Consider the following 15,279-nt stretch of genomic DNA (forward strand, 5'->3'; position numbering starts at 1 on the left):
TTTTACTTTACTGGAGTATTTCCAATTTCCAATACTTTTACTTCTACTCACATCTCAGAGGAAAATGTTGTACTTTTACTCCACTACAATTATATGAAAACTAGAGTTACTAGTAACTTTGTAAGTTTGTAGATTTTTATTATTATTAGACTTCAGCCCTAATCTCGCGTCACCAGTCTTTCCACCGCGGAGGAAAAGTTCAGCCCTTTAAACATTTCGGCCATTTGAAAATAGCAGGTCAGGCTCACAATGCATTGCGAGGCAATGCATTGTGAGCTTGTAGATCGGCTATTTTCAAAAGATTTTTTATACATTTTGAACTTGTGAAATGGGACATTCTGCACAATGAGTACTTTTACTTTTGGTACTATTGCACTATTGTACTATTACCATATATAGCTACTATGGTGACCAGACGTCCCAGTTTGGCCGGGATTGTCCCGGTTTCAAGCTTTTTTTGATTGATTGATTGATTGATTGAATACTTTATTTAGAAGTTTGCAGAGAAAAAAGCACATGGAAGTACAGTTCAAAATACAAGGTCAACTAAATAGGATTGAAAAGCCCAAAAAGGTCTAATGGTTGATTCTCACGTACTCAATTCATAGAAAATCTTAAGGCTCTGCTGTGATTCGAACACAGGATCTCCTGCTTACTAGGCAGGCGCTTTAACCAACTAAGCCACAGAGCCGGGTGGATAACGTTGGTTTTCAACACACCCTAACAAATTGTCCCGACTTTCACCAGAATTTAAATAACAGTTGTTTTCAGTGGTTACTTAAATGTTTATCATGTTTATTTCATGTAAACATACGCGCGTGTCTGAATTCAACGCTGAGGCTGATGTTTGTCAATGATTGTTGTTGTCTGTATGCAGTGGTGGAAAGTAACTAAGTACATTTACTTAAGTACTGTACTTGAGTACAATTTTGAGGTATTTGTACTTTACTTGAGTATTTCCAATTTCCAATACCTTTACTTCTACTCCACTACATCACAGAGGCAAATATTGTACTTTTACTCCACTACAATTTTTTGAAAACTTTAGTTACTAGTTACTTTTCAGATATAGATTATTACATTATAAAACATACATTTACCAATTTAGCCCTATTTTATACCTAGGCTATTTAAAAATAGCAGATCTACAAGCTCACAACGCGTCGCATCGCGACGCGTTGTGAGCTTGTAGATCGGCTATTTTCAAATATTTAGTACTTTTACTTTTGGTACTTTAAGTACATTTTGATGCCAATACCTTTGTACTTTTACTCAAGTAAATTTTTAATTCTGGACTTCTACTTGTAACAGAGTATTTTTATATTGCAGTATTGGTACTTTTACTTAAAGGGGAAGACCACCCATTTTCAATATTTAACTATGTCATTAATATAGCATAAAGGAGTTGTGTGGAAATAAGAAAATTTTTAAATGTTAAATTTTTTTAATGTTAAACCCAAATTGATTTTGGGTTTAACATTGCAAATTACACCGTGATGACTCATCATGGTGTAATTTGCAATGTTAAACCCAAAATCAATTTGGGTTTAACATTTAAAATTTTTAACATTTAAAAATTTTCTTATTTCCACACAACTCCTTTATGCTATATTAATGACATAGTTAAATATTGAAAATGGGTGGTCTTCCCCTTTAAGTAAAGAATTTGGGTACTTTTTCCACCACTGTCTGTATGTATGTAGGAAAGACTGGTGACGCGAGGTTAGTCTGTATGCAACACTACTGTGTATACATGTGCGCGTGCGTGAAGATGCATGAATGGCCGCGCGCGTGCACGACAAACGTGCACGTTAATTTAAGGGTCCCGGTTTGAGAGGCTGATCATTTGGTCACCCTAACTTTTACTCAAGTACATTTTGAATACGGGACTTCTACTTGTAACTTCTACATTGCAGTATTGCAGATACTAGTAGTAAGTAATCTGATACAAGTAAAGAAATGTAGTACTTTTTCCACCACTGACCAAAAGGTTGCGATGAAGCACCTATAGCTGTAGTCATGAGGGGGGAAAAACAAGCCGAAGAAGAACTCAAACGGAAATTACGGAAGCTACTTTTCCCCCGACGAAAGATAGATAAACAAACAACAGACTATTACTATTTTTTGCCATTGTATAACTGTGCTATAAGTCTTTGTAACATACACAATGAATGGCCGATTCTATCCGATCGTCCTTGTCAAGCTTGAATAGCGGAACACAAGATAAAGGCTTCACCTTTAGTCATCCGAAGAGCTGCTATAGCTAGCTAGCTGGGTTTAGCTGTTAGCAGCTAGAGACATGTTTATTTTAGTGTTGGAACGAGGCAGCAGCAAGACGTGATGGCATGGAACTGACGCAGTGTTAAGAGTCCAGCTGTACCTTTCTCACGATCAAAGGTAGGTTGTGATTTGTTGTGCTATTTGTATTTCACTTTTAATTGGGACCCTTCTGGTTGATTTGGTTATTACATGTGTATTATACACATGTATACTGTATCTGACAGTTGTATACTGTCAGAGAGTTTTTAAGTGCATGCATAACACCGAGGATCTTACTGTGTACTTGCTCACCATTGTTAATTATTTATTTTTTACAAAATCGTGACCTGTTATTTATGACATGTCTGTTTGAATCCCGATTTACTATGTTTCTTCTCGCATTTAACAGATGTCATCCATTTTAATGAATAGTATGGTAACAGGATACTAGGGACATCTGGGTACCTCGATGTAAAATTGGCTATTTTGTCCAAAATGTTTGTCCTAAAATATTTGTAAAATGGTCTTAAGTAATGTAAAGTATACATGATAAGAACATGCTTTGACAATTAGGTCTAATATTTCTACAACTGGTACAAATTGCTACAAAACCTGTATATCCAGTCATTTTGGGGCATAAACAAGAAGTTGAAGGATAAAATTAAGTCTGATAATGATGTACCGTGCATGTCACATCATGTATACTTTACATTACTTAATTAAGACCATTTTTCAAATATTAAATTTTTTAACATTTTGGACAAAATAGCCAATTTTACATCGAAGTGCCCAGATGTCCCTAGTGCCCACCTATCCTGTATCCGATAGTATGTTACCCACGTAGTAATGAGATTTTTCATGCCAGATTGAATCGATGCCTCCTTTCCTTGCATTATAGTGAGTGATGATGACATGATGTTTCTCTTTCTCAGTCAAAGGTTTGAACACTTTGGACAAACTGAGGGCAAGAGCTTGGCTCGGGTTTTCCAGGACTTGCATCCGGCGGAAAGCTCCACACACACCGTCGTCATGGCGTGGGCTCTGAAGCTGCCCCTCACAGACGAGGTGATCGAGTCAGGTCTAGTCCAGGACTTTGATGCCAGTCTCTCAGGCATTGGACAAGAGCTTGGAGCTGGGGCATACAGTATGAGGTACAGTATCATGAGCTCACTTCTAATTGTTATTAAATAATTCTAATTACTTGGCCCAAAATTGGTTTGTATCTATTGGTTTGTTTACGACTTATATTTAGTAATCTGTAGCCCATCTACAGTTCATGCTGCGACGCGTTGTTAGCTTATAGATTGGCTATTTTTGGCTCATGTTCCCCCCCAAATATGGATGCTGGGGTTCGAGTGGTTAAAACACTGATAAAGCTAATAGGTATTTGACTCAAACTCTGTTTTAGTTAAATAAAGCGGTCTTGGCCTGTCTCATACTAATGGACATATTAACATAAATCTTTCTCAGGGCTTTATTTTAATGCATTCACACTTATGCCCCCCACAGTCTTGGATCTCTTCAGTATCTAGTTAGTAGTAAACCCATATCCAACCAATACTGTACATTTCTGGAGTGTGTGCTTTGACTTGACCCGTCCCGGAACGAATAATTAATTTGTTATTATTATTATCCCTATGATTCTGTTTGTGTTATTATTATTATTATCCCTATGATTCTGTTTGTGTATTTATCTATAGTATTATTGTTGACAGTTATTGACAGTTTTTGGACACTTTGTTTCTCGTGTGAAATCAATTTAGTTTTAGCTGACTCAGGCACATGGCTCTTTCAGCATCCTTTTTGTTGTTCTAGAACAGTGGTTGTCAAACTGACCCCCTGTGCTGTTAGGATCCACAGCTTGAGAGCAACTGGTATAGAAAGTGCTCTGTTACATGATACTACTACTAGACAGTCTGCAAAGTGCCCACTGAAATTCTTCTGTTGAGAGGAGAAATGAGGTGCACTGTCTGGATACCAAGGTATTTAATTGTGTCTCCCTAGTTACCCCCATTATGATTAATGAACTGCATCGTTGGAGAACATTGCAAGTAGAGCCTGACCGATACCAAAGTTTTGGGTCCGATCCCGATTTTTGAGTGTCCTCCTAGCTCACTGATTACCGATATTTAACTTAAAAGCAAACACATTGGAAAAAAACAACAACAATTTGATAGCTACAAAGTTAAAAACTTAACTATAACCCTATATGGAAAGAACATTGAACTTTAATTATACAATGAACAAGCAAGTAATAAAACACACATAAACTGGACATTGTGTTTAACAACTTAAGCCCTATTCCAAAGATTTCAAAAATAGCAGATCTACAAGCTCACAACGTGTTGCAGCACTTGTAGATTTTTGAGAATTTGTGTAGATGTCAGAAATAAATTAAAAAACAATGCCATTGTGAATGACATGCCCAAAATAGGAATGCTATGTTGAAGTGGATAAAAATTGTGACACATTGGTTGCATAATTGCAGATACCGATTAAAAAAAGTCAAATAATCTGGTATTAGTCTGGCTCTAATTGTAAGTCGCAGTTTATTTTCTAGAAGCATCCTGTGATGGATCATACCTTAGGTATGTATTTGATTTAGTCTACTTCCATCTAACATGCAGTATTCCACAGCAGCTGTTGAATATGAGGATTCGTTTAGTTTAGAATTGTTCCCAACAAAGGAAGTCGCATGAAAGGGTCTGGTGTGCCACGAATCACGATGAGTATAATAGGCTTCATCAGCTTTATGACCATGTTTTTCTATTTTGTCTCTTTCTCCAGCGATGTGCTTGCTCTGCCCATCTTCAAGCAGGAGGAGTCCAACCTGCCTCCAGACAACGATAACAAGATCCTTCCCTTTCAGTATGTTCTGTGTGCAGCTACCTCGCCGGCCGTCAAACTGCACGATGAAACACTTACCTACCTCAACCAAGGCAAGCATCTGGATTACTGTTCTTCTATCTGTCTTTATTAGTGGACTTGACACCTGTGAGCTTGGAGTATTCACTGGTGATGGAAATAAATGTCCAGATTGAACACAGAAGCCATGTTTGTTTATATTTATTATGTCTAAGTACTAAAGACTAGGTAATAATTGCACACATGGAAAAAGATAGCGTTTATGCATCCACCACGCCTTACTTAATCAATTAAGAGCCCTCAAATTGTGTCTAAAATAGCCAATCTACTGTACGAGGATGCATTGTGAGCTTGTAGATCAGACATTTTTGAACATTTGGGCATATAATGACATGCCCAAAATAGGGACGCCAGGTTAAAATTGGTTTATAGCTCACAATTGAATTTAACATATGGCTTGGTCTTTGCAGGGCAGTCCTACGAAATTCGAATGCTTGACAATCGGAAAATGGGCGAGCTCCCTGAAATCACTGGTAAAATGGTGAAGGTAAGATCACGGCATTGAATAAATCAAACCATGGAGGGTTTCACACTCTGAAATAAAAATACATATTTGTTATTGTTCCATATGCCTCAAATTGACAAGGTGACAGACCTTTTGGCTATTCAGCCTTCAACAGTGTTTGCTCCCCTTTTAAGATCACGGCATTGCAACCATTTCATAAGTTACCACTGTATATATTCGTACAGTCTAGTGTTTTCCAGGGCATACTATAGATAATATGTATATAAATGTTATGATTTCACAAAGTGCCATAGTTATTTCATTGTGTGTGTTCCAGAGCATCCTCCGTGTGGTGTTCCATGACCGACGACTCCAGTATACAGAGCACCAACAGCTGGAGGGCTGGCGTTGGAACAGGCCTGGGGATCGAATCCTGGACCTGGGTGAGCACTGGCCAATCACTCTCTCTGTCTTTTGGACAGCTGATCCTCTGTAGACTGAGACAGAGGGAACTGGATTGGGTTTGAGTGTGGAAGACATTTTTGTATTGCAGTGTGACCTTGAGTTTACATTAATCATCACATAGAGCAGATTTTTGTTTTGTAACATTGATACAAGAAGTGGACTGTTGTGATGGCCTGTCTAGGACATTATGTGGAGGTGTAACTGTAGCTTATTAGTGGGGCTTGGATTGGGTTCATAATATCTGTGGCACAGTTCTTAAGTTTACAGCAGGCAATGGTGATGAAGTGCATAAAGAACACTTTTGATAACACATTGTTTCACATTGATCCATTGCAGATATCCCCATGTCTGTTGGCATGATCGACCCCAGGGCTAACCCTACTCAGCTTAACACTGTGGAGTTCCTATGGGACCCATCAAAAAGAACCTCAGTTTTTATCCAGGTAGCATGGCGACCGAATCTTGCTATTTTCATTAGTACATATTCTAACTTCCCTTTCCCTGTAATCCTGAATTCGTTTTTTATTTTTATTTTTAAGTCTGATCGGAGTGATCTTGGACAATCCAGAGATTACTGTCATTGCATTGCTTCGCTTGTTTAGTATACCGATTAATCCAGAGTTTAGCGAACTATCAAACAAAGTGGATATGACCTCTGAGTAATAATTACTAATAACATTTTCCTAAATCTGTGTGGCTTCCTTGTAGTGTCATGTTTACCCTGTCCTGTTGATAAGTTATGGCATCCTGCCCTGAATAAGTTTCAGTCAGATATGTATTGTGTTGTTCATAGGTTCACTGCATCAGCACGGAATTCACCATGCGCAAGCATGGAGGAGAAAAAGGCGTGCCTTTTCGTGTCCAGATGGACACTTTCAAGGAGAATGAGAGCAACGAGTACACAGAGCACCTCCACTCTGCCTCCTGCCAGGTTAAAGTCTTTAAGGTGAGAGGGAAACCATTTAGATATTGCTTGTTGTTACAAATCACCACATCTTGGGTGTCTTGTTCTTCCCGATGGCTGTGCTACTAACCTCACTCGACCTGTTCCAGCCTAAAGGTGCCGACAGGAAGCAGAAGACGGACAGGGAGAAGATGGAGAAACGAGCGCCCCAGGAGAAGGAGAAGTATCAGCCCTCCTATGAAACCACCATCCTGACAGAGGTGAGTGATATTCAACAGGAGCGTTTTGGAGGACGATAAGTACGGTAGGTTTGTACAAGAAGAAGAATAAAAAAGAAAGGATTTTCAAAGGACCCTTCGAACACTGTAAAGGGGACAGAGGGTATGCATCAAAATGGCCATTGTGTTTTATTAATAAGACAACTGGAAAACGGTACACAAAAGTGAACAGTGAAGGTCATGGATAGTAATGGGTGCATTAGCTGTACAACTCAGTTTTAAGGTTGTTTTGACTGTAAGGATAACAAAAGTGATGCTCTCATGCAGTGCTCTCCCTGGCCTGAGATCACCTATGTCAACAACTCGCCATCACCTGGCTTCTCGAACAGCACACACAACAGCTTCCCAGTGGCAGAAGGGTGAGTGTGCATATTAAGGATTCTATTTCATCCCTGCTGACCACAAGAGGTGGTGCTTAAAGCACTGATTATTCCCCTTCATGCATGTGCAGGTGGATATTAAGTCAGTGCTTAACTCTTTGCCTGCCACCGACCAGATTTCTCATCAGATTCTGCAAAGGCGCACCCTGCCACTGACGAGTTTGATGAGATTTTGAGTTTTCAGTGGCTGTTGTGCAGCCTGTGAATGATCCCAGGATCACTGAAGAAGAGTACACCCAGAAATCACGTGATCACAACAAAATGAACAGTCAACATTCAACTATGGAATGGATTACCACAACAATTCCCCTCCCCCCCCCGATTCTACTAGAGTCTAATGAGGTGATTGCCGTGAGGATGGTGATCACGGAAAATATTTAATGATTTTCCAAAGGTTGGTAAAATCGCTCTTTTTCGCTGGCAGTGGCGTGACACTATTACCCTGGCAGTTAAAGAGTTAAAAAGCAGGTGGTCAGCAGGGATGCATAGAACCATAGTTACATTTGTATGTTTCGTTTCTCCCTTCAGTATGTGATTTATATTGTGTTGCTCCAGCCAATGATTATTTGTCTGTAAGCATACAGCTGATGTGTGAGGTAATAGTGGGATGTATGCGTTATGTTATTATTTGTTATTACATATTACACTATTTAAAACGTTTCTTTTTTGTCTACATAGAAACGGATCACCCAACCACCAGCCTGAGCCTGTGGTTCAGGCAGTAGAAGTAAGTAGAACTGTTATTTCTCTCTCTGCGAGTCCCATATCCATGATATACCTTATGGCCCAAACTTGCCTCACCAAACCCCTGCATGTCCACTATATTCTTAATCTTATGCTAGATGCAGAGATGACACATCATGGCTGATATCGTTTTTAGTCGATTACTTCAAGAAGTGTGACGCATTGTGAGCTTGTAGATCTGCTATTTTCAGAGCGGTACGCTGTCATACGACAGGAGTAATTGGGCATAAGGAAACGGTTGTGCCTCAAAGCATGAATCTTTAGATCAATAAGTGTCACAGTCATAAATCTCCTTTCCTCAACCATTGAAGAAAGCACAGAACTGTATGGTTTCTAATGTTGCTAATTAGCCATTTATTAACCCTTTTAATATTTTCACCGCAACAACAACTGTCCATTCTTTTCCCGCTTAGAAGCATTTTGAGGCATCGGCCTGGTTGATGTTGTGGTCTGTCAAGGTGGTTTGAGAGGAGATCTATGAGGTTCCTTAGCCACTTACTGTAGGGTGTATTATAAAACGTACACTGCTAAATTATTTCTATCCATGGTTTGAATTTAATGAGATAAATTAAATTATAACACATGGGGACTGATTTGCGCAAATTGATTTTGAGAGTGCCAATTACTGTGCTATCAAGTCTTCTAATTAGTGAAGGAACTGACTAATCTCCATTGTAAATGTCTTTCTTCAAAAGAGATTGATTTACTCTCTTTATTTTAGTAGTTTAGAAGTTGTTTTTCCACTAAAGCTGTAATTAGGTCTGCTTTTCACCAGTGTTAGAAAGGGTTAAAAATAAGCATATGAGTTGTTCTCTTATCTTTAATGATTCATTTATTCCTTTATTCATTTTTCTTTTGAAACCTTCATCTTTTCAGTTAGTTTGTACTGTGGAATATCTGTCCAGTTTTATTACTTTTCAAAGAATGAATGTGCATATGTTTATATCTGATGATTTCTGAGTAATAATAACCCTTTAATATCCCTCAATTTCCTTTTTTATTTGTTTAGCGTGTGTCATTTCATGTTAGACTCCAATTAACTGCAAGATACGTTTTGGGGATTTGAGCTGAATGAGTGCATAAATATTTACCTTTCAGTTGCCTAAAAATCATAGTGATCATATAGTGCAGCCGGGCATGATAGAAGTCATTTGCCATTTGCTTTTAATGATAATGTTTTTGCCTTCTGTTACTCAAAAGTGGAATATGAAAGTTGTGTGAGGAAATTAAGACATCTTTCTTTATTTGTGTGTACTTAGACAACCAACGAGATACAGCTTAACATCACATGGGCAAGTAATCTTATCTTTGTGCTGACAGCATACTTACACTACAGAGTTAATGATGTTTTGTTTGTTTAATGTTTTGGATATCTGTGATATCTATAAAATATGAATTTGAATTAATATAGCCTGACAGTAATTTCACACATGACCCCTAGGATTCCTTAACCTTTCAACATTGTTGTGATCAAAATGTTCTCACTGTCTGTCTTTTTATTTTTGATCTTTCCCCTTGTAGAACCTGTTACCCACAACAACACCACAAGATGCACAGCAGTGGCTTCATAGAAATCGATTCTCGCCCTTCTCCCGGCTTTTCACCAACTTCTCAGGTGTGATACTTCCTGATGGCAAAAAAGGAACATATCGGGTCCCCATTAGTTATCGTTCAGATCAGACTAGGTTCAAGACTTGCTTGTGTTTCTCATCTGGCTATTTTAAAGCTAGCCTGAGGGCACGGTCACGGTCACACCGCACCTTTATTCTACCTATGAGGGTGAATTCTGCCAATGCATTTCAATGGGAATGGAGCGGTTTGCTGCCATTTGCGGATTTCTGCAACAAACAAAAAAACGCTCCATTGCATTGGCAGAATCCGCCCTCATAGTAGGTAGAATAAAAGTGCGGTGTGACCATGCCCTAAAACATGCCAACGTGAATGTCAACACCCGGACTGCCCACTGTAAATACACATTCTGGTTGTACATACTATATTCGTTACTATGTAACGTATGTTCTTTTGTCACTGTGGAGTTAATAAACACATGCAATCTTTTAAAGCTAGCCTGCTATTTGGTGAAGGAATGGACAGAAGAAAACACTAATCATGGAAGACCAGTTCAGCCTGTTGTTGACCAATTGTCAATAGCAGGCAACAACAGGCAGTGTGTATTCACACATGGTGGCCATTTTGACAGCCCCACCCACCCATCTTTTAGAATAGCGTGATCATGTTGAGAAACATCACATGATACAGGAACGGTAGTAGAGAGAGATATTCAACAGACAGAGCATAGGAGATCTAAAGTATGTACGGCAGCTGGATCAGCCACCAGGACATGCCTCTCATCGTTGAACTTAGTCACATGTGTTCAGCTCTGGGTGAATCTATGTTATGAAGGTTCAGAGGTTATCGTTGTATGTAACAGGGGCAGACCTGTTGAAGCTGACACGGGAAGATGTCATTCAGATATGTGGCCCAGCGGATGGTATACGACTCTTCAATGCACTGAAAGGACGGTGGGTTTCCTCCTTTCATTTCATTCCACTGTCAAAATGTGTGTTTTAATATTGTATTACCCAATAAGCTGTCAGGTTTCTTGACTTAAAAGGTGCACTTTGTTGTTTTCTTTCCCCATGGCGATCTTCTATGTGTGTAGGGTGGTAAGACCAAGGCTCACAGTCTACGTGTGTCAGGAGTCTCAGCAGGCACGAGAGCAGCAGCAGAAACATGAAAACGGAGATGCCGCCAGCAACACTTTCTTTGGTTAGCCCGTGTTTGCTTTAATGCATGTCTGTTGTAATATTGTGCAAACAAGAATGTGTGAAATGCATTACATCCTATTTTTAACACCTTTACCGCCGGGCCCGTAGTTCTACGGGCCGTTAAATCCAACGGTTAAGCGCCGAGCCCGTAGTCCTACGGGCTGCGGTCTTTTCGCGCATGCGCGGTCCGGGTGCACTTTCGGAATTTTTTTGATCCACTTCCGTTTCCGGTTTGATGACAGGAAATAGAATTATTTGGGATCCGGTTTCGACGATCACGCCCGCTCCCATTCTACAGACGAAACTGAAACTCAATTCTCTTCCTGTAGTTTTTTCTCCTCGCATTTCACTGTTTAACGTAATCCGCTCTAACTACAGTCATGGAAGTCCGTTTGACATGCGGTCTTCACTGGGAGATACAGGGAGATCTCGCGGATGTAAACAGACCGTTCACGGCTCAATCTTAAGGATTTTAACAAGATCTATGGCGACATGAAAAAAACAAAAAAACAACAAAAACACCTTGGCACTGGTGAGTACATTATGAGATTAACCTCTGGCGGTGGATGTGTTAATAAGGATTCATGAATTATCGTATGCATGACGTCATATAATATTATTGATACAAAAAGGCATAGTCTCTTATAATGAATGTTTAAATGTATGTTTGTAAAATAAGGTATTCATTGAGAGTTTATGGCGAAAAAATAACCCAGAAGGCTCTGCTGAGTGCTCACACCTACTTACGTAATTGCCTGCAGTCTATCACGCCATCTACTTGGAGGAGCTGACGGCTGTGGAGCTCACAGAGAAGATTGCTCAGTTGTTCAACATCTCGCCCAGACAAATAAGCCAGATCTTTAAACAGGGTCCCACCGGCATCCATGTACTGGTCAGTGATGAGGTAAAAGCCGCCTTTCCTCTATGCCACACTCTGCTCTCTGCCTGCATTAAGGCTAGACCTATTTATTATTATTTTTAAACATATTTTTGGGGGCTTTTTCTACCTTTTTATTGATAGGAAAGTAGACTGACAGGAAATGGGGAGAGAGATGGGGGATTACCAGCCTAGGTCCCCGACGGTTACGCCAACCGTCCAGGCCAGGCTAGACCTATTTTGGTCAGTTAGGAGGTTGAGGCCTGTGGAACAGAAAATCATCACAATGTATATTAACCAATTAAGCACCATTATATTTACTGTCATTTTCATTGCGCCGATCTTCAAGCTCGCAACGCGTCGCAGTGCTATGTGTTGTGAGCTTGTAGATGGCAATTATTCACTATTTTGGAACTCTTTTGAAAATCTGAAAATTCTTCACCTATAATGACATATCCAAAATGGGGGCGGCAGGGTGAAAGTGGTTACGTTTTGAGTGTTGGGATGAGATGACCTTTCCATATATCCTAAAGAAGACTTGGTTGACGAAACGTTAGTTACTGTTATAAATCCACATTGCCTTGTAATACGTTTCCTTCTGCCTTTGACACCGAAATTGTCCCTTCTTTACAGATGATACAGAACTTCCAGGACGAGGTGTGTTTTGTGTTGGACACAATGAAAGGTATGTGAGCTTTCACATACTCTCCCAATTTCTGTTTGGGAGAGCTTTTGTTTCTAAATTAAACCTCAGCCATCACCTGTGATGTGCTTTGTCTTTTTAGTAATTGTATTTATTATAATCGGTCCCTTATGTATTCATTTTAATCACCAGATGAAACGCATGATGGCTACCACATCATCTTGAAATGAAGTCTGAATGGGAGAACGGTGTCTCCTTGCTACCCGTTTAAAACCTATCCTGACAGTGTCTCTCCAGCTTCAGCATCCGCGCTGTGCGTGGAATGTGCTGGAGTTGACCCCACCCCCCCATGCGTCGGACACACCCAACAACTCACTAGACGCCGCTGTGGGGAACGTACGACTGAAGCACCTAGCCCTCTCCTTTCTTACCTTTTATTGTCTTAAGCCTTCATACATCATTGTGCGGCCGTGTTGCTCTGGGAGTTTGTCAGTTTGCCAAGTAACGTGCCAGTATGATGAAGTGAAAGTTAGGCTTTACTGTTGAAGGAGTGACTCTGTTTCAAGTTGCTAGATCGAAGCACCTCGCACCTCGCACCTCCCTGCCCCCCGGCTGTCTCTTCTTAAATGGTAATATCCTCCCTGTCGCTCATGTCTCATGAAGAAGAGCATCTGGTGTGCCAAAGCGCTGTGCGTCAGAAGCAAATAGTCCCCCTTACCCTACTCTTACAATACTTGACCCTCAGCCTGTAACACCGCATGGTTCCCCTTCCTTCTGCTAGGTTGCTTTACTGGAGCCACATTAGCCTGGAAGGAACATGATACTGAGAGGCAGCATCGTGAGCAATCAGGACATAAAGGGTAGTGTTGGCTCATTACTCAAAAGTAATTTATTACTCGTCACTCTTTTCAAAAGTAATATTGTTACGTTACTTATTACTCCCTGCCAATAGTAACTAGTTACACTACTCGTTTCAACACTGCAAAATCCTCAGTGTTGGAACAGGTACGTTTGGTTAAATTCGTACACTCATTGGAGTTAAACAACACGTTTTACTGTGTCAGCATAAAAAAATAATTTGCAAGCTACCTAGACAATGACCATACTTTGAACTGAAGAAAGCATTTAAAGTGTTTGACTGTCTCTTCAACTGCCGACATCAGGACTGCTAAACATAAAAGCTTTCTCAGATCAATGATTCAGTTGTGTTTGCAGCATGATTTATACTTGAGTGTGTGCCATTGTTGCACACCGAAAATAGCTAATCTACAAGCTCACAATGCGATGGGTGTGCAAGCTTGTAGATCAGCTATTTTCGGTATGTGACACAGCGTGCAACCCAGCATAGTTTAGGCATACGAAAGCTGCTGTGGCATGAAAACGGATCAGGGGAGACGCACACATATTGATGTCTGCGTGGAGGTCATACAGATTCATTCACTTTATGGACTTTCAAAACGAGGTGAGGGAAAATGTATTTCTTGGGGGAAAGTTAAACTGGAGTCTTGAACTGACTGTGCTGTTGTCTGTTACTCCAGACAAAATCAAAACCTTTACTACACGCAAATCACACTATACGTACCATGTCACGGCCCGCCGTTCCACCAAGGGGTGTGAAAAATTTAACGAGTTACTTTTTGGGGAATGGTAACTGTAATATTATTATTGAAATGTTAATGGTAATTAGTTAAACTACTCGTTACTGGGAAAAGTCATATTACAATAACACTTTACTAGTAATGCGTTACTGGTAATGCGTTACTGTCCAACACTGATCAAGGGACACCTTGAGGACCGGTCTTCTGTCCTCGGCTAATATCTGTGCTTCTGTAAAGGCTAACGGTGTCAAGCATTCTCCTTTGCTTTGTTACTGTAAGATAGCGTGAAAAGATTTTCTATACCTCTGTGTAATATGTGTTTATCACATTGTCAGCCACCATGATTTTTACTCTTCTCAAAGGACAATGAAACGCTATCTACTGTAGTGAACATAGTAGCAACACCAGCAACCTGTCTACATGTCATCCCTACCAGTGTGTTTGGCACTTCCCAAATTAGTTTTTAGCCATTTCCCCTGCATTTGTTTTGACTAGCCAGTTTTAAATGTTTTGTGATAAATCATGTGTTACTTTGGCTGTTTTATAATCTTTTTTTTAGTTTTTGTTTTTCTTTTTTTTTCTTCTTTTTTACACGTTCTGTTATTTTTTTTTTAAATATCGCCACTTCCAAATACTAATACATGTAGTGGGTTGCTTGGCATACCAAAACTGCATGTGGAAAGAAAATAGTTGGCCTCAGTCCATTGTGCTGAAATGAAATGGGTAGTTTGACATTTTTAGATGTTCATCTTTGGCCCATCTTGTCAGAATGATTAAAATACTTACCCATAGGCTGTTTGTCTTTCATTTCTCCCTACACTATACCCATCAAGAAGAGGGTTTGGATAGGCCTACTTGTGTGTGTGTATAGACTGGTCTTAATTTAGAACGATCTATTCTAGGACATCTAAGTTAAGTCAAAGACGTGGGGACAAATTACATTATTTATATGACGACTGCTGTCCTCCAGTTTAGGGGTGGTTATAGGTTACA

General features: G+C 39.8%; 1 protein-coding gene across 1 annotated transcript; it reads left to right on the top strand.

Annotated features, from left to right (window-relative positions):
* The first annotated feature begins 1,846 nt into the window (after positions 1 to 1,846).
* On the top strand, positions 1,847 to 15,077 carry tfcp2 (transcription factor CP2). Its single transcript, XM_080444419.1, has 17 exons — positions 1,847 to 2,397; positions 3,192 to 3,410; positions 5,047 to 5,198; positions 5,595 to 5,671; positions 5,967 to 6,072; positions 6,431 to 6,537; positions 6,888 to 7,040; positions 7,148 to 7,258; positions 7,544 to 7,635; positions 8,335 to 8,383; positions 9,660 to 9,692; positions 9,922 to 10,015; positions 10,832 to 10,922; positions 11,063 to 11,169; positions 11,930 to 12,072; positions 12,679 to 12,730; positions 12,881 to 15,077. Exons 2-17 carry the CDS (start codon positions 3,289 to 3,291, stop codon positions 12,916 to 12,918), a joined length of 1,527 nt encoding a protein of 508 aa, XP_080300545.1. The 5' UTR covers positions 1,847 to 2,397; positions 3,192 to 3,288; the 3' UTR covers positions 12,919 to 15,077.
* The last annotated feature ends 202 nt before the right edge of the window (positions 15,078 to 15,279 follow it).

This window comes from Gymnoscopelus braueri (assembly GCF_963280865.1).
Source record: "Gymnoscopelus braueri genome assembly, chromosome: 12".
NCBI classification, from domain to species: Eukaryota; Metazoa; Chordata; class Actinopteri; order Myctophiformes; family Myctophidae; genus Gymnoscopelus; species Gymnoscopelus braueri.

Excerpts from the sequence above, each read along its gene's own strand:
- tfcp2 (XM_080444419.1), top strand. The coding sequence starts at position 3,289 with ATGGCGTGGGCTCTGAAGCTGCCCCTCACAGACGAGGTGATCGAGTCA. Across the intron at positions 5,199-5,594 it reads ACTTACCTACCTCAACCAAG|GGCAGTCCTACGAAATTCGA; the intron begins GCAAGCATCTGG and ends TGGTCTTTGCAG. Across the intron at positions 7,636-8,334 it reads AGCTTCCCAGTGGCAGAAGG|AAACGGATCACCCAACCACC; the intron begins GTGAGTGTGCAT and ends TTGTCTACATAG.